The 24,610-nt window shown below is 41.6% G+C and overlaps 5 protein-coding genes across 9 annotated transcripts; 1 reads left to right on the top strand and 4 right to left on the bottom strand.

The window, feature by feature from the left end:
* The first annotated feature begins 1,430 nt into the window (after positions 1 to 1,430).
* On the top strand, positions 1,431 to 7,094 carry LOC109867932 (ubiquitin-conjugating enzyme E2 G1). Of its 2 annotated transcripts, XM_020457263.2 has the most exons (6): positions 1,431 to 2,632; positions 3,166 to 3,268; positions 3,356 to 3,453; positions 5,350 to 5,528; positions 5,755 to 5,862; positions 6,043 to 7,094. In XM_020457263.2, exons 1-5 carry the CDS (start codon positions 2,590 to 2,592, stop codon positions 5,839 to 5,841), a joined length of 510 nt encoding a protein of 169 aa, XP_020312852.1. In that variant the 5' UTR covers positions 1,431 to 2,589; the 3' UTR covers positions 5,842 to 5,862; positions 6,043 to 7,094. The 2 variants fall into 2 exon arrangements, 1 of the variants encoding a protein (XP_020312852.1); XR_004204962.1 differs by having other exon boundaries at positions 1,869 to 2,632; positions 5,350 to 5,862; positions 6,043 to 6,752.
* LOC109867931 (actin-related protein 2/3 complex subunit 3-B-like) lies at positions 6,857 to 9,553 on the bottom strand. The gene is made up of 7 exons (XM_020457262.2): positions 9,435 to 9,553; positions 8,866 to 8,965; positions 8,498 to 8,574; positions 8,023 to 8,091; positions 7,733 to 7,859; positions 7,528 to 7,622; positions 6,857 to 7,389 (listed from the first exon to the last, which is right to left on the bottom strand). Exons 1-7 carry the CDS (start codon positions 9,438 to 9,440, stop codon positions 7,327 to 7,329), a joined length of 537 nt encoding a protein of 178 aa, XP_020312851.1. The 5' UTR covers positions 9,441 to 9,553; the 3' UTR covers positions 6,857 to 7,326.
* A 70-nt stretch (positions 9,554 to 9,623) lies between these two features.
* LOC109868400 (GPN-loop GTPase 3) lies at positions 9,624 to 12,143 on the bottom strand. Its single transcript, XM_020457933.2, has 8 exons — positions 11,886 to 12,143; positions 11,338 to 11,446; positions 11,086 to 11,253; positions 10,811 to 10,935; positions 10,577 to 10,692; positions 10,318 to 10,414; positions 10,081 to 10,209; positions 9,624 to 9,922 (listed from the first exon to the last, which is right to left on the bottom strand). The coding sequence occupies exons 1-8, from the start codon at positions 11,931 to 11,933 to the stop codon at positions 9,857 to 9,859; spliced, it is 858 nt and encodes a 285-aa protein (XP_020313522.1). The 5' UTR covers positions 11,934 to 12,143; the 3' UTR covers positions 9,624 to 9,856.
* A 2,242-nt stretch (positions 12,144 to 14,385) lies between these two features.
* On the bottom strand, positions 14,386 to 17,149 carry LOC109868582 (vacuolar protein sorting-associated protein 29). 4 transcript variants are annotated; one of them, XM_020458239.2, is made up of 5 exons: positions 17,019 to 17,094; positions 16,221 to 16,232; positions 15,285 to 15,476; positions 14,925 to 15,160; positions 14,386 to 14,772 (listed from the first exon to the last, which is right to left on the bottom strand). In XM_020458239.2, exons 1-5 carry the CDS (start codon positions 17,019 to 17,021, stop codon positions 14,655 to 14,657), a joined length of 561 nt encoding a protein of 186 aa, XP_020313828.1. In that variant the 5' UTR covers positions 17,022 to 17,094; the 3' UTR covers positions 14,386 to 14,654. The 4 variants fall into 4 exon arrangements, 3 of the variants coding, with proteins under 3 accessions (XP_020313828.1, XP_020313829.1, XP_031658388.1); XM_020458240.2 differs by lacking the exon at positions 16,221 to 16,232 and having other exon boundaries at positions 17,019 to 17,149; XM_031802528.1 differs by lacking the exon at positions 16,221 to 16,232 and having other exon boundaries at positions 17,004 to 17,036.
* Positions 17,150 to 17,414: 265 nt separating this feature from the next.
* On the bottom strand, positions 17,415 to 24,502 carry noc4l (nucleolar complex associated 4 homolog). The gene is made up of 15 exons (XM_020458358.2): positions 24,290 to 24,502; positions 23,994 to 24,114; positions 22,495 to 22,601; positions 21,474 to 21,581; positions 21,013 to 21,162; positions 20,686 to 20,788; positions 19,724 to 19,758; positions 19,570 to 19,620; positions 19,361 to 19,472; positions 19,063 to 19,123; positions 18,698 to 18,808; positions 18,408 to 18,571; positions 18,152 to 18,234; positions 17,936 to 18,049; positions 17,415 to 17,686 (listed from the first exon to the last, which is right to left on the bottom strand). Exons 1-15 carry the CDS (start codon positions 24,440 to 24,442, stop codon positions 17,561 to 17,563), a joined length of 1,599 nt encoding a protein of 532 aa, XP_020313947.1. The 5' UTR covers positions 24,443 to 24,502; the 3' UTR covers positions 17,415 to 17,560.
* Positions 24,503 to 24,610: the final 108 nt, after the last annotated feature.

A 24,610-nucleotide genomic window follows, 5' to 3' on the forward strand; every position in this document is an offset into this window, starting at 1 on the left:
TGTTGCAGGAAGCAAATTTCTGCTTGAAAAAGCTAGCCTTGGCTTTTCTAACTGCCTGTGTATAATGATTTCTAGCTTCCCTGAACAGCTGCATATCACGGGGGCTGTTCGATGCTAATGCAGAACGCCATAGGATGTTTTTGTGTTGGTTAAGGGCAGTCAGGTCTGGGGAGAACCAAGGGCTATATCTGTTCCTGGTTCTAAATTTCTTAAATGGGGCATGTTTATTTAAGATGGTTAGGAAGGCATTTAAAAAAAATATCCAGGCATCCTCTACTGACGGGATGAGATCAATATCCTTCCAGGATACCCCGGCCAGGTCGATTAGAAAGGCCTGCTCGCAGAAGTGTTTCAGGGAGCGTTTTACAGTGATGAGTGGAGGTCGTTTGACCGCTGACCCATTACGGATGCAGGCAATGAGGCAGTGATCGCTGAGATCTTGGTTGAAGACAGCAGAGGTGTATTTAGAGGGGAAGTTGGTTAGGATGATATCTATGAGGGTGCCCGTGTTTAAGGTTTTGGGGAGGTACCTGGTAGGTTCATTGATTATTTGTGTGAGATTGAGGGCATCAAGTTTAGATTGTAGGATGGCTGGGGTGTTAAGCATGTTCCAGTTTAGGTCGCCTAGCAGCACGAACTCTGAAGATAGATGGGGGGCAATCAGTTCACATATGGTGTCCAGAGCACAGCTGGGGGCAGAGGGTGGTCTATAGCAGGCGGCAACGGTGAGAGACTTGTTTTTAGAGAGGTGGATTTTTAAAAGTAGAAGTTCAAATTGTTTGGGTACAGACCTGGATAGTAGGACAGAACTCTGCAGGCTATCTTTGCAGTAGATTGCAACACTGCCCCCTTTGGCAGTTCTATCTAAATGCTCACTAACAGGGATGTAAACACATTTGTGCACAAAATTTGAGAGAAATAAGCTTTTGGTGTGTATGGAAAATGTATGGGATCTTTTATTTCAGCTCATGAAACATGGGGCCAACACTTTACATTGCAATTATATTTTTGGTTCAGTGTAATTGTATCCATTGGCATGTTATAATTTCAAGATATAAAGAAGGTAATGTTCCATGAAGAAATATTGTGTAGCTTTCCTTCAGCTGTTTAAAAGTATTTTTGCAGTAATGGAAGAAATGTAAAATAATTTATCTTGCTACATCCATTTTAGGACTTGTAAATTAATTATAAGTCACCATTCATTGATCCTGGAAGAATATAATTTATGTCTCATGAGCTTAGATCAATGTTGTACCCCATCAGAACCCAACATATAAGCTTGTTTTACTCCAATGTTTGGAAGCAAAGTAAATGTAAACAAACACTATATGGCCTCAAAACCTGGTTAAATCTATAATTGTGATATCATGGGTTGTCAGTTTTGCAACCATAGCTTTGTATTTGAGTGGTTTACACATCCCTCAGTATTTCTACCTAAACAGGGACGGGGACAAAACTATTGCACATGTCTTGCTCTTTCTTCTTGGCGTTTCAGAGTAGGGCACCGATTAAAGGTGTTATCTTTTGGGGATAGCATTACAGGAGTGGTAGATGCACGTCGCTTAAATCGAATGATAGACGGAAAGGGGGAACTACTATCGGTTTTACTGTCGTTTGATGAAGTGGTTCTCCCGATTTATGTAAAAGTTGGGTATGTGAAATATGCTGTGAGACCATATTTACAGAAATTGCTGCAGTGGTACAAATGTAAAACATTGGACACGTGAAAGTGTAAATAAATAAATGTGTAGTAGTTGAAGAGTCAGATTAAGCATGTTTCTGTAGTTGTGAAAGGAATCACGTTCCAAAATCCCCGGAGTGCCCTGTAAGGATGAAGGTCGCAGTAGCTAGGATCAGGACTATCAAGCAGGTTTTCTATGTAGAGACAGTGAGAATTGCTGAAGGGGTGAGTAGAGTAGAGTAGAGATTGTAGTGGATGTCCCACATCTGCAGTGAATACCATGCAGGAGAAGGATCCCGACACACGAACAGTGAAGAAGGTGGACTTTGTTGCGTTCACTTGCACTAGTCAAACGAATCAAAAATCGAATTAGCTTGACATCGTTGTGAAAGCGGCAAATAGGTTTCTGGGTCTTTACAGCCGAAATGTTACACGGACTACTGAATGAAGAGGTTGCTGTGCTGTGTATGGATCTGAATAGGCATTTAAATCCAACTGAAGGAGTACAGTGTTTTGTTTGAAATGTAGCGTGCATTTGCTTAGTGTTTTTGTTGTTGTTGGTAATTAGTATGAATTTGTTCATCCAAAACATATTTTGTTTTTTGGGTATTTTTACTACCTCGTAGAATAGGTGGCGGCAAAACATCTACTGAGTGTAGTCTGCCAATAAACCTCGAAGAAGAATACGAGCAAGGCGCATGCGGTGTTTGTGTGGGGCTTTTGCTAGCTTAGCCGTGTAACAAGCTGTGCATCCCTGCGCGAAACGATCAACCAAATAGGCCTTATTCTAACATCGGAAGCAGGCTACTGTAGTTGGGTATCTCTCTAATTCTTTGTTGTGTTATATTTTATGTTAGAGTTAGGTCAGGTCGTTGTCTATATTAGTTAGCTCAACTAATCCACATAAAATGACTGATCAATCATCACTGCTGCTTCGAAAACAACTGGCAGGTAAAATAGCTCGCTACACAACCGTTAGCTAACTTAACGTTAAACTACCACGCTTTTTACCGTTAACTTTCTACCTAACGTTAGTGACTAATCACTTGTAGTCGAATTATGCTGGTTTTTGCTTGTATTGAATATGTCAACTTAGCTATTTACAGCTATTAGCTACGCAATGCAAATTCACAGCTGATAAATGTTTAGCTAGCTAACGCGTGACATACCACTTATTTGCTTGTAGTTAGCTAGCAAGCTGGCTAGTTAACTAGCGAAACACAACATTGATAGTAACGTTAACACGTTAGTAGCTATTTTGCTAAGGCTTGTGGAGTAGTGTACCAGGTACGTCACTTCAAAGCCAGCTGTCTCAAACTACATACATTTCCATTGTAACTGGTTAGCTAACTAACAAAGTTAGTTGAATTCCAGTAGGATGTTGGAGAAAAGCTTGACAACACGCACGGCTAACGTTACAAGTAAAGCACATTTTCCAGGCTGGGGTATTGGGTAACGTCAGTGTGTTTGTTTAATCTTTTTAGAGCTCAACAAGAACCCCGTGGAGGGATTTTCTGCCGGTCTCATAGACGATGATGACATCCATCAGTGGGAGGTGGTCGTTATTGGTCCTCAAGATACATTATTGTGAGTATGTTTTACTAACTTCGTGTGTTTGGAAGTCATTTGCTACCGTCCATCTGATTTGCAAATGGTCTCATCTTCTCTTTACAGTGAGGGTGGTTTCTTTAAAGCCTACCTGACCTTTCCCCATGACTACCCTCATAGGCCCCCGAAGATGAAGTTCATCACAGAAATATGGCATCCCAATGGTAATTGGTTTCATGTGCTATTCTTACTTACTTAGGCCTTTTGTATTCCTTGTGGAACATAAGCCATCGTGGAATGCTTCCATCCCTTTCTGTGCTCGCTCCACTTTCACACCTGCTGCCAAACTAACCCAGATTTAGATGCTAGATTGTGGAGACAATTTATAGATCGGCAGGTAAGGGTGCTCTCGAGCGGCTAGGTGTTCTTTAGGTAAGGGTGCTCTCGAGCGGCTAGGTGTTCTTTAGGTAAGGGTGCTCTCGAGCGGCTAGGTGTTCTTTAGGTAAGGGTGCTCTCGAGCGGCTAGGTGTGTTCTTTAGGTAAGGGTGCTCTCGAGCGGCTAGGTGTGTTCTTTAGGTAAGGGTGCTCTCGAGCGGCTAGGTGTGTTCTTTAGGTAAGGGTGCTCTCGAGCGGCTAGGTGTGTTCTTTAGGTAAGGGTGCTCTCGAGCGGCTAGGTGTGTTCTTTAGGTAAGGGTGCTCTCGAGCGGCTAGGTGTGTTCTTTAGGTAAGGGTGCTCTCGAGCGGCTAGGTGTGTTCTTTAGGTAAGGGTGCTCTCGAGCGGCTAGGTGTGTTCTTTAGGTAAGGGTGCTCTCGAGCGGCTAGGTGTGTTCTTTAGGTAAGGGTGCTCTCGAGCGGCTAGGTGTGTTCTTTAGGTAAGGGTGCTCTCGAGCGGCTAGGTGTGTTCTTTAGGTAAGGGTGCTCTCGAGCGGCTAGGTGTGTTCTTTAGGTAAGGGTGCTCTCGAGCGGCTAGGTGTGTTCTTTAGGTAAGGGTGCTCTCGAGCGGCTAGGTGTGTTCTTTAGGTAAGGGTGCTCTCGAGCGGCTAGGTGTGTTCTTTAGGTAAGGGTGCTCTCGAGCGGCTAGGTGTGTTCTTTAGGTAAGGGTGCTCTCGAGCGGCTAGGTGTGTTCTTTACTCTTTACTCATCAGATTTTCCACCAATGGACACCACTGCACTCTGTACTCCTCTGTAAACTGGCCCTCTCTGTATACCGGTGCAAGACCCACTGGTTGATGCTTATTTATAAAAACCATCTTGGGCCTCACTCCCCCTGTCTGAGATACCTACAGCAACCCTCATCTTCCAGCACCCATTCTGACAGTCACATTCTGTTAAAGGCCCACATCCCTGGATCGCTCCTCTTTTCAGTTCCCTACAGCTAGCCACAGCAACGAGCTGCAAAAAAACACTCAAACTGGACAGTTTTATCTCCATCTCTACACTCTTACTGACACTTGTGGCTGCGTCATGTGTTTTTGTCTCTACAATTTTGTGCTGTTGTCTGTGCCTAACAATGTTTGTGTTGCCATGTTTTGTTGTCTTAGGTCTCTCTTTATGTTGTGGTGTCTCTTGTTGTGATGTGTGTTTTGTCCTACATTTAAATAGTTTATCCCAGCCCGTCATTGTATATAAGAATTGTTCTTTGACTTGCCTGGTTAAATGAAGATTAAAAATAAAATGTGCTCTCTAGGCCTAGCGATGTCAGACCATCTGCTCTGTGCTTGGTCTCTAGGTGGTTTTAGGTTTTCCTCTTTAGTGTTTGCCTTGTGTGTTCTATGTTAGGGCCTGTTTTGTGATTGATTCATTGTTTCTTCTTAGTGTGTGTCCTATCCAGCACCGCTTCCTCCTCTTAAGTTGTGCTTCTATTGGGACCTGTTTTTTAATTTCCCACAGCCTGATGTTGCTGATGCAGTCTGGCCAGTGGACTCCCAGAAGTCGAATAAGACTGTGTTTAATTAATGACTTTAGTTCAGCATGTTCGTAGTAGTTATCCATGTTTCGGATCCGTACAGAAGAATGTATTTGACATTTTGAGTTTTGTTTCATGTGCTATACATCTAGCCAAAGATCTGTGTTTGTCAGCTGGTCAGCACAGGTTGATTCCTGTCCTCTCCCTCTCTCAGTGGCAAAGAATGGTGACGTGTGTATCTCCATTCTGCATGAGCCCGGAGAGGACAAGTTTGGCTATGAGAAGCCTGAGGAGCGCTGGCTGCCCATCCACACTGTAGAGACCATCATGATCAGTGTCATCTCCATGCTGGCCGACCCGAATGGCGACTCACCTGCCAACGTGGACGCAGCCGTTAAGTCCCATAAATTCAAACATACATCCTCAGACGGGGGAAACATGCATTCCATTCAGTTAGAAAAAGCTGAAATTATGGTGCTAGTTTGTTTTTATGGTCTGTGAAATTTCACTATTCATGATTTGTCTTGATATTTGGTAGTGGTGAGGGATACTCCATTTAGTTGATTGTAGTGATTGTTAAACCCAGGGTTTTGATGTACAGTTGTATTGTGCCCTGCAGAAGGAATGGAGAGAGGATCCTTGCGGAGAGTTCAAGAGGAAGGTAGCTCGCTGTGTACGAAAGAGTCAGGAGATGGCGTTTGACTAGGCCCCCTCCGACACAAACCCAGTGAGTCCCTTTCTGGATCCACACAGCTATAATTTCACACTCATGTTGCAGAAAGTGAGACTCATTCAGTGCCTTGGTTGGTCACTAAATAATCTTCCATTATGTGTTTCCTAGTCAGTCTTGATGCTCCTTTGTCTGTTATATTTTATGTCTGCAAGCTAACTGTTTTTTCTTTTTTAGCTGAAATTTTTACCTTGGTGGATACATCATGTCACTCTTCAATAAAGACTTTTGCACCAGTGTTCTGCTCTTAGGAAGATGTGGAATAAAAAGCCAACTCTTTTCTTTAGTTTTGTAAATAGGGTCAGGGTCAAGTAAATGTGTGTAGATAAACATCCCCCTCATGGTTATTGTCCAGTTCTCACCTTATACTTATTTATTTAGATGATCATGACAATTCAAGATGTGTTTTGTTTTGATGAGCTTATTCTTTATTTTCAACCTGCCACTGAGCCATCTATTTTAGACTTGTCTCTTATGCAATTTTGGAGTTCAGAGTATTTGAAGATATTGTTACCAACAAAGGCTTTCGTTGCCCATCCCCTCAAGTGTTCTGCAAAGTCCTTTCAAAGAGGTCAATACACTGCTGCCTTAAGTTGTTTTCCTGTAAGCAAAGGAAACTGTCTCCAGTGATGTCAACATCTGTCTGGATACATTTCTTCTGTGTTTGATCAATATATTTTTGGGGATAAACCAAAAACATTAGCATGATGAACAGAGAATATTTTTTTGTAATAAAGATCATCTAAAATTTTGTGTATGTAAATATGTACTGTATCAAATTAGTTGTACCTAAGGGTGAATGTTTGTGTACTTGAGTCTCTTACTGTTATAGCTTAGATTTTTAGGGACCTGTCAGTTTGCCCTTTGTCTATTCTTGTGAATCATTTTAGCTTTGGTCACATGTACACAGAAAATCAATCTTATTTTAGCTTTGGCTCAGCCTTTTTGTTTTGTGTGTAGTCTTTCAAGGTTGTGATGAATGAAGTGATGCCACTTTGTTAAATGTTTACTCAAGTATAGACATTCCTGTGCAAGTGGATTAGACTGGCCTTCCGCAACACAATTTCGTGTTATGCAAAATCTAATAATGGAAGTGGCGGATTGTTAGAACAAGAAATAAAACTTGTAGCTCAATAGTTCTACCCATTCACCTGTGTGATGTGAAATTGTAGGCATTTACACCCACAGTTAATGTCTATAACTTGAGCCCAATAAAGTTTTGAAAATTATCTTCATGTTGATTTACACAATTAACAAGAGAAATACAATGCTGTTCTTACATTTTGTCAAAGATCGACAGGGACACATTAAGCACCAGCTTAACATGATCAATGAAACAATAGCACGTCCATGTACTCTTCTTATTCAGTATAAAATCATCTTAGCCACACAAAAGTGGAGGCCTGAAAAATCCATCTGCCTCGCATTGGTTTAGAATAACCTCCAGCACTCCTGAGTTGTCTACTGTCCAGGAGCTGAAAGGCTTTTGTTCATGAATTGTTTCTTGACAAAGCACATCCACCACTGAAAAAAAAAAAAAAAGTCACAGTCCAGGTTAGTCCATTAAAAGCAGTCCAATCAATTAAGTAATCTGCAATTTCACTTTATTGTCAATGTTAGTACTTGAGTACAGTTGGGATTTAAGTCATATAACAGTCTCACCTTGCTGGGTTTGTCTGTCTGGGGGTCAAACACACGGTCACACAGCCTCAGCCCCGTCTCCTGGCGGATCTGCTGCAGGTACGCCCTCATTGTCTCTGATTAGGGACAACCAGAAACCAAATCAGATCAATTAAAAATAAGTGATTAACGTACTACTGGCATTCCCACATCTCATCCTGCAAGGACTTGTGCTAATGCTCCTTACCCTCTTCCTGCTTGTTGCTGGGCTTTGCATACATGGCGTTGAGAGGGAAGCCAGGTTCTCCAGGGATGGGGAAGTTAGTGATGCCCAGAGTGTACATTTCCTTCTCTCCCTGACCCCTGGAGCTGCACTGTAAACACAAATAATTTGGGAGGGGAGTTCACAATACAAATGTCTTTCTTTGCATTATTCTGAGGACCTAACATTCTATAACTTAGGGAGGGGTTATTTGGATTCATAAGCCATTTAGTTAATTAGAAAATCATGTTGGCAATCAAATCAGATTCAGTTACCTTCTGTAGCTTCTTCAGACATTCAGAAATGTAAAGGGTGACGTAGATCAGAGTCCTGTCTGCCTCGTTCTGGGAAGGGGGACAGGTTGTTAACTCCAAGAATACACCAAGCCTTTTGTATTCTCATTACTACTGACTTTAGTCTATCTGTTATCTGATAACAACATGAATAGGTGTATGCGAGCAGAGCCTAGTTTCAGTCACCATCCAACTTATGGGCAGCATTGGTTAGAATGCTAACAGAGCTTTGAGAAGATTGTATTGCCGATATTGTAGTGTCAATATTCAGAGGCAGGCTGGGGCATGTTGGAAAACTAGGGCCAAAGCACAGTAGCAAGAGGCCTAAAGGATAGTACTGTAAAAAAAAAAAAAAAGTCACTTCATTGAAACAGACAGTATTCCTTACATGTCAGGTGACTACTTTTACAGTCACCATTTTACTCATAGACAATAAAATGATTCAGTTTTCCTTTACCTTGATTTCATAATTCTTAAAGAAGACGTTGGCTTTGAAATAGTAGATGGCCTCTTCAATGATGTCAGAATCTTTGGCTGAAATAACACAAGTATTGAGTATACAGGAAGTTAGGGAATGATGGACAAGTTCTTCAAAATAAAGAGAATGAACACGCGACTGACTCATGACACCAAATAAGGAAGAAAGATGCACCACCAGGCAACCAAAGTCAGAAGCGAATGAAAAAAACTTATGTGCAGGTTGAAAGAGTATGGATAGCTCAATTATAAATCACAGAATACTTTTTCGTATCACACATGAACTTATTGTAGCCTATTTTCTAAACACCATGTGTGGATGGTACTAGTTTGCAAGCTGAAACGTACTCTCTTTTGCTGCAGGGCCCTTGAACTGGGTTTTTAGTGGCAGCATAGCCATGTTCCCCACCATCTTGGTGTCCCCATCCATCAAGCCAGAGTGGTACGCCTGCGAAGCAAATTGAAAAAGTTGATGTTTCTATAGTATTATGGCCCTTTCGTGAGATTAAGAATGTGTTCTTAACTGTCTTGCCTAGTTAAATAAAAAATAGACAAGATGAGAAGCCAGTGCACCTGATAGCTGTCAATAATACTAGTAGTTACAAAAAGAGCAGATTAGCTAGCTAATTTAGAAACTAGCCATATTAGCTGCAAGCGCTAACATGTTAATTTGCTAGTTTTCATTTAAATTGGCAACTAGTCTGTCACACGATCATGCAATATTGTACATCAAATTACGTAGCCAACTTCTTCTGGGGAGGTAAAGGCATCACCAATAGCTAGCAATTCTACCGTCTGTACGTCATTAGGGTGCATACACACACAATTATCATACAAATAATCCCATTTCAGTATTGCTACACACTTGATAAAGGTTGTTCATTTAAGAGGTGGTCATAATATTGTAATTTACTTACCGGCATTTTAAGAAATAAATGTCAATCTTTTAACCCAGCAAAATAAAAATGTTTCGTTTGCCAGAACACTGCTTCCGCATGTCCCACCCAACAGAATTACAGGAAGTAGACAGATGCGGTGTGTAGAATATTTGAATGGCCACAGGGTGGTGCCAATTTAACATTTTCATAGCAATACTTGTGTGAAAACTGTTTTACAATAGTTTTTATTCAAAAAAATATAATCCAAATATTCAACGGGGGGGGTTTGCAATATCAGGGTCACAATACACTATACACAATTTTAAAATGATAACTAAAACATTTTTAAACAGACATAATAAGTCTATAAATAAATAATTATGTGGCATGATACTGCAATTAACATTTCCCTCTGACCATCAAATGTTATGATTTTCTTTCTGGGCCTCTTATGTCACCTCTCAGTCCTCTACTTTGTCCTGAAATAAATCATCATAATTTGTGTTGTCAGGCTCCTCCTCAGGCTCCTAAGGACAGAAAAACAAGTAAAGTGAGTGAAAGGTTTTAAGTAGTTGGGAGCACACTTAGTATACTTAGAAATGTAGTACATTACTTCCAAAAGCAGGATTATAGTTAAGCACTAGGCATACGTTTCAGTCCACATAGTGCATTTTTATGTACTTACCTTTGGCTCCTTGAACTCCAAGTCTTCTCCGTATTGTATGGAAAAGTCAATGTGCTGAAGCACTATGTTGATGCCTTCTTCATCTGTGCGGTCAAATGGCAGGAATCTCACCATGCTGTAGTCATCAATCTGGAAAACAAACAAACATATATATTTTAAATGAATTCCAAATTCATAAATCATTCAAAATCATTGCTGCCTTTTCTGAGCGTGGCTGTGTGCACAGCAGGAACTTACCAAGCCACAGATGGCTTTGGTTAGCTTCTTGAACTTCTTGCTCCTAATGGTGACAGAGTTGTCCTCCATCATTGAGTACATGTCTGGGTCCAGGTATCTGCATGGAGAGAGTGAGATCTGTCAGTGTCAGCCAATACAGGTCCGCTAAGCATGTGCATAGGATGCATTCAGAGCCAGACACACACAAAATCAGATAAACAAAGACCACAGTGACAGATAAACATATAAAAAGGAGGAATTCTTTCATTCTGGCACCTACTTTTCAATTTCCTTTTTGGCCTTGGGACTCAGCAGGTCCATTTTAGACATTATGTTGACTGTTGGAATCTCCAAAGACACCATTGCACTCAAAGCAGCCATGATACCAGAGATGAACTGGGATGGGAGAAAATTGTTTAGCAATTAACTTCAAATACTACTGTCAGAGCATATTATTGACAGAGTAAAAGGCAGCATGATCAGGAATAAGGTGGGTTAATAGTGGCCAGATTACCTTGAAGGTCTCCACCATGAACTGCGAGTCTACCAGGAAGACGCCACAAACACGGAATTCCCATTGCTGGAGCTGCTCTACGAGCTGCCTCATCACAGGGAGGTGTGTGTAGAGCTCTATTTGACCTGCAGACATCAACAACCCCGTCATAATTTTAGTTAATACCACTCTCACTACAACATCAGCACAAACTTCTCAACAACTATGATCATCATGTTCAAAATCAGATCCATCAAAGTCATGTTCCTTGCCCCTCTCTATGAATAGCACTTTACCAGGACAGTCAAACAGTATGTAGTCATCCTCCACGTGGCCCAGGCTCTCCTCCAGCCAGTCAAAGTTGTTGGCAAAGTACTCCATGCAGAACACCAGCCCTCCATTTGGGCCGAACCTCAGTGACTCATCCTCCATCACATCATCCACCATAATCAGCTCCCGGATATCTGAGGGTAAAAAAACAACCAGTCAGTGCCACTCACTGTAATATAAACAGGATTATCACAGAACTCCTCAGAGATGTGTTTTACCTGCCATGACCGGGTAATCAAAGTGTTCAGCGGCTGGGTCTAGGTTGACCACCTGTACAGAGCGGTTTATGGCTTCTGCATGCTGGATCAGTGTAGAGCAGTAGGTACTCTACAGATAGGGGAGATTAATAAACCACAGCGGACTGAAATATCTGTGGCAAAAACATACGTGATGATATGATAACTTTTAATAGGATAAATCAAGCAACATCTACAGTACAAGCACATTAGAAAAGTGCTGGAACTGCATTTCTGACACTGACAAGTCATGGTCAGTGCATGTAGCTCAGACCTTGGATGTTGCAACTAAACTAGCAAGCGCTAACTATAACTATTTTAATATGTGAATTGCCTTTAATTGTAAAGCATAGCCTAGCCCTGCTCGTTTAGCTACATTTTGGAGTGACATGGAACAAACAGCAAACACTTAACGTTAGCTAGCTACCCACTGAAGCTAACAGTAACGTTTCAGTGTTGTGGATAGCTAACGACTTTAGCTAAAAACATTAGCTAGCTAGCTAGCTAGCTAGCTTAGTTATTTAACTTACCTTTCCACTTCCCGCGGGGCCCATCACGAGTTGAGCATAACGAGGCATTTATACTATAATATCCCAAGGACTGAAACTACACAAAACAATTTTAGTCGCTTAATTATTAAAGAGTAATGTTGCTAAACCATGTCGGCGGCTACATTCACAGCTAACATGCTTGCAGGCAGAAGACATTCGCTAACTACGGGTATTGTGTGAAGACCAAAAGTTATCGTTCGAGTGAGCAGAGTGAGCAGTAGATTTTCACGCATGCGTACAAAATAATCTTACCTACACGCCAATGTCAAGAATCGACAGCAACTTAGATTTTGTCAGTCAATATTATTGCTACTTCTGGTTTTGAATGAAAAAACAGGTGATATTTGCTGAAAATGCCAAGACTATGTCAGAGTGCATCGGATGAAACACGATGATGGTATCTTGCCAAAAATGTATGGCTGTCTCAGTGCAATAATGGTCTTGATGTCTTTTTCCAATAATATCTGCTTTGAACACTATATAGGACAAATTACATTGCACGTTTCTAATCATGTCTCTATGTCCCTTATTGAAACAGTACAATTCATTATTTTAGATGTTATATTTAAATGTTATGAATGTTATACATTCGTTTATAGCGTTCAATTAAATTTAACATTGACATAAAGTAATAGAATAGGTCAATTCACTTCGTCAATAAATACATTCAATAGGTCAATTCAAGGACTTTAACCAGACAATGAAAATAACTCTTTTCTATTGTAGAATTTCATAATTCAAAGAGAGGTAACTTTAGGAAAAACAACATGTTTTCAATATCATGATATGTGTAGATTGCAATCTGAGACGAGTTTTTCTAACGGGGCAGCGCGTTAATTTGCGGGAAAACTGAGATTACAAAATAACCAATAAGCACTAGAATTATGTGGAAACAGCAAGTATATTAGTGAGGAACATCTTTATCAAAATATTTCAAATATCAAAATGAAGAATGTTGCATATTGGCAGGCAGCAGTGTGTTCAGTGGTTTCCCTTGGGGTAACAGCCCCTCTTCTTGCTAGGGCCACTCCTCTTGGTCAACATCAAGCTCCAAGGCAACCAGACCCTTAGTCTCAGTAGGAAAGCAAAACCATATTGACATTAATGCATAATGTTGTAGTGTTTTCCTAAAGCCGTAGGAAGGCTCAAATCACTGGGGGCTCATGCTGTCCATGTGGGGTCAGACGACATTAGGAACGCTAACTTGGAACTACTGAAAATTGATTTTAAAGAATTGATTCCCACTCCAAAAAGCAGCAAATTAATTCAGGCCCAATGCAATCACTGGGCCACATCTGTGAAAGATTCAGCAGGCTACTGGCATGTCACACTTGGCTAAAAGATTACAGCATTTGGAGCTGACACCAGGACAGAAGCATTACATATCCACGATTGCTGATGCTTACAGAGCATGCGCAAAAACTCATCCAGAAACATGACCTAAAATGTGCTTCACAGATGCATCAGGACAGGGAAAACTAGGGGTTACTCTATAACCATGGTGGACACATCCTACAAGGAGGTTGGGGGACAGTGAAGTACTACAATGATGATGATGTTTAAGATTGGTGGTTCATACCTGTTTGAGGCATAAGAAAAGTGCTCATAGGATTCACATTTTTTTTGTAGGTTCCATAAGGGAGAAGGACCGAGTCCTAGATGTGCATCCAGAGGTTGGATGAACACCCATGTTAAGTCATGAGACAAATTAACATCATTCCAAAATTCACAGCAAGACCACACCTCGACCACATTGTGGACCAAAGGGCATATGGGTAAAACCATTCTACCAAATATCCACAATCAACAAATGAGGTGTATGGCATTTACTTTTTTAGAATCTCAAAAACGGTCCTTTTTTTTGCCTGTGGTTAACCCTACAGGACATCACCAGGTTATTCTGTGTCGAAAGACAGGAAATCCAAAAAGCAGGACTATAGTAGTTTACTCCATACTTACATCTGTGCCTTTATCAGTGTTCATAAAAAGACAACCTGGAGTTAAATGGCTGATGACTGAGTGAATGCATGAGCTCACTGTCTATGGGGGAGCAAGATGACTTATTCTCAATCATATGACTGCATCGCTCATTTGTTTTCAGTGTTTTTACATGTGGTGTAATTTTCTTTAAGTGTTAAAGGGATACTTTGGAATGTTGGCAATGAGGCCTGTTATCTACTTCCCCAGAGTCAGATGATCTTGTGGATATCATTTTATGTCTCTGTGTCAAGTTTCGTGAGCCAATGCTAACTAGTATTAGCGCAATGACTGGAAGTCTATGGGTATCTGCTAGCATACTTCATTGCCAAAATCCTGAAGTATCCCTAAAAGTGTTTTCTTTGTCTTACAGTTTAATAGGAACAGGTGGCTGAGAATGAAATGGGATTCTTATTGTGGGTGAAATTAGTAAGAGAAGGCTCACTACAGGAAAATAAAAGGCCATGGACTTACAGGACATTTTACATGACAATACATAAAATTCAAAAAGTGGCACCAAATATTTATTTGAATGACATTATGCAAACGCGTGTGACAATTGCATTTTTTACATTTATTTTTACAGACACCACATGGTGGGTGGAACACATGCCAATGCGGATGACATAAAATATACATTTCTTTATAGAGTTAAGTTAGCAAACAGTTATGGTAGAGCATTTTTTTTGTGGTTATGTAGTTGGAGCTGCAGGTAGACAGGAATGAAACGATACACTGAACGACAGCACCCCTTCCTTTTCAGCCTTGGGTTTAGGATTTCTTGTACTCAATCCTCTCCACTTTTACGTCATCTCCTATGAGCTGGTATACGTACGTCACCACTGTGGATGCTTGGATGTCCATCAATACAAAAGATGGGATGATGTTGCTGAGGAGAGGCCAAACAGGGGAGAGGAATGCTCATGTTTACACACCAGTGTAATGCTAGTAGTTAGCAACTTACCAAGTCACTTTAAAAACATATGCTAAATGACCCAATAAATATGTGAACGGCTTAATTTGTAGAAATTCCACCATTACCTTTCCAGTGCATTGTAGGCTCCAGTTGCTGAGCCAGGGTTGATGTAGAACTTGTTCTCGTTTTCGAAGGCCTCAAACTTGTGTGTGTGTCCAGAGATGAGGATGTCGACGTCGAGCTGCCTCTGCAGCAGGGCCAGGCTTGCCATGTCCCCCCAGGGGATCACCTGGTGCCCATGGATCAGGCCGATCTTAAACTGACCTACTGTCACCACTTTCTGCTCCGGGTAGTTCAGGTTCTATAGGGAAGAGAAGGCAGAAAACACCACAGCTCATCCACTTTCCTTACCTATTAAAAGATTATACATACATTTTGATATAATGGATCATGTAATAAAGCATAAGGAAAGCGGATATAAAAACCTCATCAAAGTCTCCCCTGACAATGTGTACGTCCCCAGCCAGTGTCTTCAGGTAGTCATAGCTCTCCTTGGTGCAGAGGTTTCCTGTACAGAGGATGTGCTGGATCTTGCCTGGCACCAACAGCTTCTTAAACTTGGCTGGTAGGGTGTTGCATCGGTGGGGGATGTGCAGGTCACCTAACACCAGGACCAACTGGCATCAAAACAGTAGACGGAGAGATGAGATATGTTGGCAGTTACAGGAGGGAGCTCTGTCATACTTACAAAATGTAGGCTGTCCATTAGGAGGATGACATCAAGTTTGGAGTAGATAGCATTTCAACTCAGGAAATGAAATTCAACATGTGACTTGCAAATGTTCAACTAGTCTGTCGTATTGAATTTCAATTCATCTTAAAAATGCCACAACTTTGGTCCTTGAGATGGAAGATAACTAAGTTCTCGAGTAGGGTATATCAATACTCCATGGTAATTAGAAGATTGTTGCCAATTTGATCAAGGACTAAAGCTTATTGTCCCATTCCGCAGAATACTCTATCCCCACAGATATATCAGTTTGTCTGAACAGCGACGAACAAATAATTAAGGCGTATTTATTTTTCCACATCACACATTAGAAAGGTCATACTACATCACCAACCATCCAGCAAAGGGTGTGTACCCAAAATAACAGTTTGTTTTTAGAGTTGCCTCTAAATGTATCAAACAGATTGCTCAATAACCTCACCTGAATGCATGGCAACATTCTTGGTGTGTATGTGTGTTAGTATGGAAAATGTCTTTATTACCAGGACATCATTATAAGGCTAACCCTTAGAGTTTAGCGAGGTATGGGGTGTTACGATGACAGGCATCCCTCCATTAGTCTGCAAAACAAGCCTCCAGAAGAGGTAGAACAGGCAGAGTACAGGTTCCAACACAGAGAGCATGCACTTACCTGGTGACCAGCCTGAATACAGAGCAGAAGAAGATTGGAGAAGGGGTAGGGTGGGTAACAGGGGTGGGAAGCAGGATGTGTGTGGAGAGATTGACATGAAGCAAGATCAAAGATAGGAAAGGAACAAATAAAACCAGGTGGGAAAATAGTGAAAACTTAAATTAAAAATTAAGGAAACATTCTAAACAAATAAGTGTTAGTAAGGTGACAATAGATGATAGCCTTAATTGTTAGTGGGTTGCAAGTAAGATCATAACTATAGCGTGAGTGATTATAGTAGTGCCCCTACCAAACACTAACGTTAGGTTTGTGCACTGACACAAAATGTCAAAAGGTCCATAAAGTTAAAATCAAACTAAAATGACTGAATTTAAATACGTAACTTGCTGCGATGAGGCATGAGAAATGACAGTGGTAGCTAAACAACCAGAGAAAATGAAGAAATCACCTGCTAGCTGAGACATGGAGAAGGAAATTAGCTAACGTTAGCTAGCTACTCGAGCAAACTCAATCTCATCACACAGATTCACAGACAATGACAAATTTAAAGTAGAACCCAATGCATATTGAAAGGGTGATTGATTTGAGCAGTACTGCGTTATTCAGACCACTTTTTTGTCATGTGATCATCGTTCATCCATCTCGGGCTAGCTAGCAGACCAACATGCTTTATATGCTGGGATCTAGAGATACGAGTTTACGGTCACAACGCAATTAGTCCATACATCCACATACAAGCAGTGTTCACGAAAAATAAACAAGGTAAAAAAATCTAATATTTACTTTATTTTCACTTACCATCGTCTATTTTGCTGTGTTGGGCTTCAGGAAGCAGCTACGCAAGAAAACGTAATGACGTTAACAGTAAGTCATGCAATCAGCCAATGAATGCCGAGCAATCTTACGGAGGCCAATGTAGAACATACTCGAATGTGAGCAAGGTGGATTCCTGCCATTTTTTAAAATTCATTGCTTTACTTTCTATCTCAATGCCCCCATTCGAATGCATTATAGACATAATGCAGAGTTGTGAATGTATCTTTCAAGTGCTACTCCCTCCATGTCAAACCGTATTTCAATTCTGTATAAAATTATATCAGTCTCACAGAGACTGCAGACATTCATACCAATGAGTCAACAGCTACAAAACATTGTAAATCTTATCTGACAATAAGCCTAAATTATAAACACAGCTCACAGTTTTCTAGAAAGGTTTATTGGGGTACAACTAATTCCAAACAGAAATATGTAATCGTGGATGTGGAATGAAAAGGGGATATGGGGGAGAGATAGTGAGGTCCAGAGAGCTAGGTGTGCGAGTGTCCTGGGGTTGTTTGTCTCTACTCTAGAGAGAAGTTCAGGCCCAGCACCCCCACCCCCCCAGAGCCCTGCAGCAGCTGGGTGGCAGGGTCAAACTCCAGCGGCACAGTCTTGCTCTGCTTATGCTTCAGGTCCCGCTCCATCAGCTGTGTGCATAGACACAGAGCCACATTCCATCAACAACATGATCAAAGCCATGCATGTACACATGTATGCACACAATTTACAGTGACAGACACCAATACACTGACAAAGTAACATGCTAACAAATGATAAGACATTACAAATGAGATTAATATCCTCACCAACAAAGTAAAACCACTTGGGAATGTGAATCACCATGAGGACCAAAAAGTGGACGAAAGGACATTCAGAGTTTGGTCATGTCACCTCACCTCATAGGTGGATAGCTCCAGCAGCTCACTGATGGCATCCTCCTGCTGTGACAGTGGCTTGTTGATTGCCATGGCAGCCGTGGCCACATCAGGGTGGTAATGCTTCTGCAGGGTCTACACTCAGGAGAGCAGGAGGGGAAAGTGAAGAGCACAGTGAGTTTGGCTGTGTTCATCTCTATGTATCATGTTCTTGTTTCTCTGGATACCCCTACACACCTGAATCTCCCACAGGCTGCTCTCCAGGGCGTGGCACTGGGAGGGGTCCTCCTCCTCCATCAGGTAGGGGTCATCACAGGCTTCTGTCCAAACACACAGGAAATGACAAGCCATGTCAAACAACCTATCTATTGGAAAGCCCTTTTAAGACCTAGCCTATATGTCAAACCACCACATCAACATTATCATCATAATCAAATGAATTCATTCCCATCTCCAGACAGGTGAATGTATGGGGTGAAATGGGGACACTTACCGTCTGCTGCACTAGGCCGGTGAATGAGGACTCGGCAGGCAGGGTGGCGGCGGATCAGGTTGCAGATGAAGGGCAGTACCATGAGCAGAACAGCAGGTGGCGCCGTGAGGGCCAGGCGGGACAGACGCTTGGCAAACGCTGCCACCAAGTAGACTGGCAAGTGACTGGAAAGAGAAAGAAAAGACACCATGGACAAATAGTTGATAACTGTTAACTGATTTACAGAAAGTGTGATGATAAAATGCCAGTCATCGATAGTTAATGGAGTGATCATGACAGAGAGGTCTTACGTGGAGGAGAGGAAGAGGTTAGCTAAGTGGAAGAAGCGTGCTCTGTACTTCACATGGAAAACAGAGGGCTCCAGCAGGCTGTACAACTTCTTGTAGAAATCGGGATAATCTCTGCAAACACACAGGCACACACTTAAACGGTTATTACTAGAATAGTCACATGACTCTAGTGTTGAGGGAAAGTAACTCCAACTTTAAAATATTCAATAGCTAGGACCAGTTTTTTTTTGTTCCTATGATAGTGGGTAATGTCTACCTCTGTTTAAATAGTTTGCATCCAATGCAAAAACCTAAACCTTCAGAAGCTGAGGAAGACAATGTTTGCTGGTTCAGTACCTTCTGCACTAAGAGTGTGGAATACTCACAGGTTGTGCTGATGGATGAGCACAAACAGGCCATTGAGAGCCAGCAGACTGATTGCCCCTCCTGTACAGACACAGAAAAAACAATATACAAGGAATTAACTTTCCCAGTCGTACAAAATAAAGCTACACAGAATGCCACTGTGGGTGATGAGTATGGCTGTATTACAGAAGTTCTAACACACTTATGGTTACAGTACACCACAAATAATATATTTCTCGTAGTACTCTTCTCTTTCAGTACAGTGTGGCATCTAGTCAGATTGTTCTATAGGTGACAAACTATGGAAACTCAACTCACCAACATCATAGGCTGCAGTCAAGAAGTCGATCATCAGTGTGGGATTGCTTATGTGGGGCAGGATGGAGTCATGGAGGATCACCAGCACTTTCTTGTACATGTTGCTGGGCAACTACAGGGTATGAAAGACATGACTGAAAATCTGGGACTCTAGACTGGAACAAAAGACAAGTTCAAAGGTGGTCTGTATGTTAAAGTGGATCTTATACCTTGTACTTCAGAAACCCGAGCCACAACCGCTCAAAGGTACGCTTGTGTTCCTGATGGGAAGGAGAGAATCATTACATTCACAGTTATAGCAATACTTCAAATCATGAGACACAAAAAGCATGTTTTCTCCAGATGATAGGGTGCTTTGCTTACTTTTAGTTTGGCTGCTTTCCAGTCTTCATGTTTAGCTGTAAAATTAACCAAGCGACAAACAATCACACAATAAGTTAAGGCTGAGCAACAGAAGGAAGTCTGGAAGCTTCTTCCCCAGAGCTAAAGAACCGAATCCCATTCTGTGTATGTGTTATTTTACGCACACCCTTTTCTCCGTAGCTGCTGCTCACCCTCCCTTCACATTTCTCACGTACCCCCCCCCCCCCCCCCAAAAAAAACACTACAACTTTGACTGCCTGTCTGCTTCGCCAATGTTTGCAATGACGATGAAAAAATAACATGAAATCGCTATTTAGACTGCCTGTCTGTTGTGCTTACGTTTTATAATAACCTACTGTTACAACAGACAAAGTTTGTTAAATCATATTTTCTACAACATGTCGAAGGTTGCCGGCTACACCAGACAAAGACGTCCGATCATCGCTCCTGAGCAGCTAAAACACATCTGTGCGTAGAGAATCCCAAGCATACACAGAAGCTTCAGGTGTTTAGCTGAAGAGGCATCCAGAGAATTTGGCAACTCAGCCACTCGGATAATTTAATGGCACCTTTGCACAACAATGGTGATGGTGCATAAAGATGAAGGAATTCAGAAATGACATCATTGTTTTTAACACTACCCACAGAGTTCTTAAATTACGGCGCACGACATGGTTCAATGTACCAGTAAACCAGCACAATTTACTTTTTTGATTTTTCAAATTGCTACTGTCTTGGAGCTAGAGTTCGGGCCATGTATACTGTGCTAATGCTGTAAAAAAACTGAGCAATGTACAATATGGCGAACTAAGCATTTGTGCTAAGTACATGGGGGCCTCCATCTTTATGCACCTTCCCCATTGAATAATATGGACAATTTTAAGAACATGTTCCACACAAGTTACTAAAAATGCATTGTTTTCATTTTAATATATAGAATAAGAGCAAAACAGCAGGCTGACCTTCCTGTTTGACCAGGTAGTTGGTGAGTTCTGACTCCTGGCTAGGCATGTTGATATTGGACAGCAGTGTGAACACGTTGTTCTGGTAAATGGGCATCACTGCCTGAAGAGACAAGACAAGACCATTCTAAACAAACAACATCAGTCAGATATGACAGCCCAACACTTGAGCTAAGGCGTGGAGCACAAGTCAACTGAGGTGATTAAAGACAAAATAGTGAAGAATGTTAAAAATACATAACTGCTATAGAACAAACACCTAAACAAGTTACAATACACCATCTCATTTAGAACCTCCAAACAGACACCAGTCCTGGCGGGGCTTACCCCTTTGGTTTTGTCCATCACCCTGCCCACGTTGTCACGGACAGAGCTCATGACGTAATAACGCACATCCTCCATATCCAGGTACTCCTGAAATCTGGAGATGAGAAGCGCCATATCCTCGTTCTGAGAGAGCAGCCGCTCCACCACTGCCTGTTCACAGAGCAACGGATCGTTACAGACAGAATCTCAATGTAACAGGTGTGGGTTAGTTGGTGGAGCGTGGCGCTTGTAACGCCAAGGATTGTGGGATCGATTCCCGCTGGTGCCACCCATACTAACAATGTCTGCACACATGACTAAGTTGCTTTGAATAAAAGCGGCTCATAAATGGCATAAATACAGGCGGTTCAGTTTCAAACTGGCATCTTTGGTGCGCAGATGCACCCTTATGACAGTTTACATTGTGCAACATTTGCACCAGGCAACTAACATGTAGTACAGTATTTAATTGAAACCCCTACCTGGATGAGTTCTCTTGGGAAGCTGTAGTGTTCACTCCAGTCCAAGTCTTGGAGGGGGAACTTTCCTTCCATGGAGGCAAACTGCATCAGTGCACACAGGGCACTCTCCTGCATCGGAATAAATGGCATCGTCAGCCCAAACACACAACATTTGACTAAATCCTTCATTTAAAATGAGTACATTTCACACACACACAGCACACGTCACTAATGATTAGGACCAATGGTTTTTCTTTACCGTGTGACCAGACCCCAGAAAAACACCAGGCCCTAATAAATCAGAACTTATGAAGCAGCTGACCTTTTATTCTAGGATGTAAAATCAGACTGAGATACCAATTACTGGTATACAGCACTGCAAAAAGTTTAATTACAAGCCAGAATGTTAAATAAAATAACATTTTAACTTACTTAAACGGTTGTCTGTGCAGTTGGTCCTTTAGTGGGTCAACATTTTTGACAAAATATCCACAGGAAAGTATTACTTACCAGACTTTTTAGAGTGCCAGTACTGCTGTTGAAATGTATACCCCGAGCACATGTGCAAAACCATGTAAACACCTGCAAGACTTCAGTTAGTATGAATGCATTAAGTGCATGTACTTCCGTCTTGTGCACGTGCTTTAGGTCAAGAGCAAACAACTCTCGATCGCCACAGACTGAGACTTGCGTTTTGAAGTCCTTTTAATAATAGTTTCCTGTGGATATTTTGTGTCAAATTTCAACCCACTGAAGGACAAACCTGATGGCCAATCGGCAGAGTATGTTCAAATATAATTTTATACAACATTCGTGACCGACAAGGGACATTTAGTTGTTTTTTCCCCTATGAGCCACAATTGGGACTAACTAGGGCCCAGAGTTTTCTTAGCCTGGTTGCCAGTGTTTCTGTTCTCTCGTAAACGTCTTATGAAATTGAGTGATAAGGAGTAGGCAAGAGTTCAAACTGATCTGGAACCAGGCCAGTCTTCCCTCCTGGCCCTAACAATGAACTTTTGGTGTTGACAAAAAAGTAACTCACCTTAATCTGGTATGATTCATGGCTGATGTGCTCCAGCAGCAGCTCCAAACAACCGTTGTATCGGTGGCGCATGAACATGCAGTACTTCTCATCCGCACTGCGATCACCTGCCAGGACACAAAAAGTCAGTCACCAGCATAGCCTGAGGCCCAAGCAACATAGAGATACAAGACACCTAAAGGTATATATATATTTTTTTGCAAAGTCTAACTCTATAGATGTAACTGAACAAAAGACTTTCCCAAACAGACTACATACGTTGTCCTTATACTTGGTGAGGAAATGCCGCAAAAATACTGAAGAAAAATATAAAACGCAACATGTAAAGTGCTGGTCCCATGTTTCATGAGCTTTCACTAGCTTTCAGCACCAGCTGTCAGAGCAGCTCACAACATCTGTACATAGCCCATCTATAAATTGTACAAATAACTACCTCTTCCCCTACTGTATTGATTTATTTTGCACCCCAGTATTTCAACGGTGCACACTCATCTGTCAAATCTACCCGTGTATTAATTGCTATATTGTATTTACTTTGCCACCATGGACTATTTATTGCCTTCACCTCCCTTATCTCACCTCATTTTCTCACATTGTATATAGACTTATTTTTCTACTGTATTATTGACTGTATGTTTGTTTTACTCCATGTGTAACTCTGTGTTGCTATATGTGTCGAACTGCTTTGCTTTATCTTGGCCAGATCGCAGTTGTAAATGAGAACTTGTTCTCAACTGGCCTACCTGGTTAAATAAAGGTGAAATAATTTTTTTTTGAAATGAGCTGAAATAAAAGATCCCAGATATGATTCATACACACACACAGAAAAAAATATTCTCCCAAATTGTGTGAACAAATTTGTTTACATCCCTGTTAGTGAGCATTTCTCCTGTCTCAAGATAATCCATCCACCTGACAGGAGTGGCATATCAATAAGCTGATTAAACAGCATGATCGTTATATACAGGTGCACCTTGTGCTGGGGACAATAAAAGGACACTCTGAAATGTGCAGTTTTGTCACAATGCCACAGCTGTCTCAAGTTGAGGGAGCATGCAATTGGCATGTCGACTGCAGGAATGTCCACCAGAGCTGTAGCCAGAGAACTGAAGGTTCATTTCTCTACCATAAGCTGCCTCAAACGTTGTTTTAGAGAATTTGGCAGTACGTCCAACCGGCTTCACAACCACGTGTAACCACGCCAGCCCAGGACCTCTACATCCGGCTTCTTCACCTGCGGGATAGTCTGAGACCAGCTACCCAGACAGCTGATGAAACCGAGGAGTATTTTTGTCTGCAATAAAGCCTTTTCTGGCCCCTGCCCAGTCATGTGAAATCCATAGATTAGACCATAATTAATTTATTTCAATTGACTAATTTCCTTATGTGAACTGTTACTCAGTAAAATTGTTCATTGTTTCTCGTTGCGGTTATATATTTTTAGTATACCTTTTTTCTGGTTGCCAGATCTGGAGTTGCAGAGCAAAACTGATACTCACCACCAATCAACAACTCTTCTTTGGGCAGTTTCCCAACATACAGCTCTCCCCTCTCCAACAACGTGCTGAACAGTTTAGTACATCCATCAATCGCACAAACAACGTTCTTCTCTTTCTCCGACTGAGGATGAAAGTGGGGAGAATGTGCATTGGTATGTAATATATATCGTCAATCACCATGAGAACCATGGGGCCAAATATGGGGGGGGGGGGGGGGGGGGGGCTAGCTTTCCAAAACCAAGAGGCAAAGCTAACATTGAACACGCACATTAGACCGTTTATGTTAAGTTACATACCTGAAGATACTCAAGAACGTCGAACACATCGTTGGCATGTTTCTTGCTCTGAATAATCAGATCTACTTTACCGTTGATGTCTATTTTCGGTGTTTTCACATCATTTACGGTTAAGTTTTCCGAACTCACGTTGCACCTCTTGGAAGCCGCCATTTTTCCCCCAGATGAGGGTAGTGTTGACGTCCTTTACGTTCTAATTTCGCCCCCTTGCGGTCGGCGTGTATACTGTGCTGGGCCTGGCCAAATATCTAAAATAAATATTCTAGCTGTACTATAACAAATGTACTTCCATAATTTACATGTGACACTCCAAAACAAATT

Source organism: Oncorhynchus kisutch, linkage group LG23, assembly GCF_002021735.2.
Source record: "Oncorhynchus kisutch isolate 150728-3 linkage group LG23, Okis_V2, whole genome shotgun sequence".
NCBI classification, from domain to species: Eukaryota; Metazoa; Chordata; class Actinopteri; order Salmoniformes; family Salmonidae; genus Oncorhynchus; species Oncorhynchus kisutch.

Bases quoted from the DNA above. Each gene is read 5' to 3' on its own strand.
- LOC109867931 (XM_020457262.2), bottom strand. The intron at 8,092-8,497 runs GTAAAGGAAAAC...CCCCCTTCCCAG, and splicing joins TTAAGAATTATGAAATCAAG to AACGAGGCAGACAGGACTCT. The intron at 7,860-8,022 runs GTAACTGAATCT...TTGTGTTTACAG, and splicing joins GTCTGAAGAAGCTACAGAAG to TGCAGCTCCAGGGGTCAGGG.
- LOC109868400 (XM_020457933.2), bottom strand. From the start codon at position 11,933: ATGCCTCGTTATGCTCAACTCGTGATGGGCCCCGCGGGAAGTGGAAAG. The intron at 11,254-11,337 runs GTAAAACACATC...TTTTACCCTCAG, and splicing joins TGATTACCCGGTCATGGCAG to ATATCCGGGAGCTGATTATG. The intron at 10,936-11,085 runs GTAAAGTGCTAT...TGATGTCTGCAG, and splicing joins CATACTGTTTGACTGTCCTG to GTCAAATAGAGCTCTACACA.
- noc4l (XM_020458358.2), bottom strand. From the start codon at position 24,442: ATGGCGGCTTCCAAGAGGTGCAACGTGAGTTCGGAAAACTTAACCGTA. The intron at 19,473-19,569 runs GTATAAGATCCA...CATACCCTGTAG, and splicing joins TCGGGTTTCTGAAGTACAAG to TTGCCCAGCAACATGTACAA. The intron at 18,050-18,151 runs GTGTGTAGGGGT...TCCTGAGTGTAG, and splicing joins GCAGCCTGTGGGAGATTCAG to ACCCTGCAGAAGCATTACCA.
- LOC109868582 (XM_031802528.1), bottom strand. The intron at 15,161-15,284 runs GTTTTTATATCC...TCTTCCCTATAG, and splicing joins TCAGGGGAGACTTTGATGAG to AACCTGAACTACCCGGAGCA. The intron at 14,773-14,924 runs GTAATGGTGGAA...GCCTCTCCTCAG, and splicing joins GCCTACAATGCACTGGAAAG to CAACATCATCCCATCTTTTG.
- LOC109867932 (XM_020457263.2), top strand. From the start codon at position 2,590: ATGACTGATCAATCATCACTGCTGCTTCGAAAACAACTGGCAG. The intron at 2,633-3,165 runs GTAAAATAGCTC...TAATCTTTTTAG, and splicing joins GCTTCGAAAACAACTGGCAG to AGCTCAACAAGAACCCCGTG. The intron at 5,529-5,754 runs GTTAAGTCCCAT...TGTGCCCTGCAG, and splicing joins CTGCCAACGTGGACGCAGCC to AAGGAATGGAGAGAGGATCC.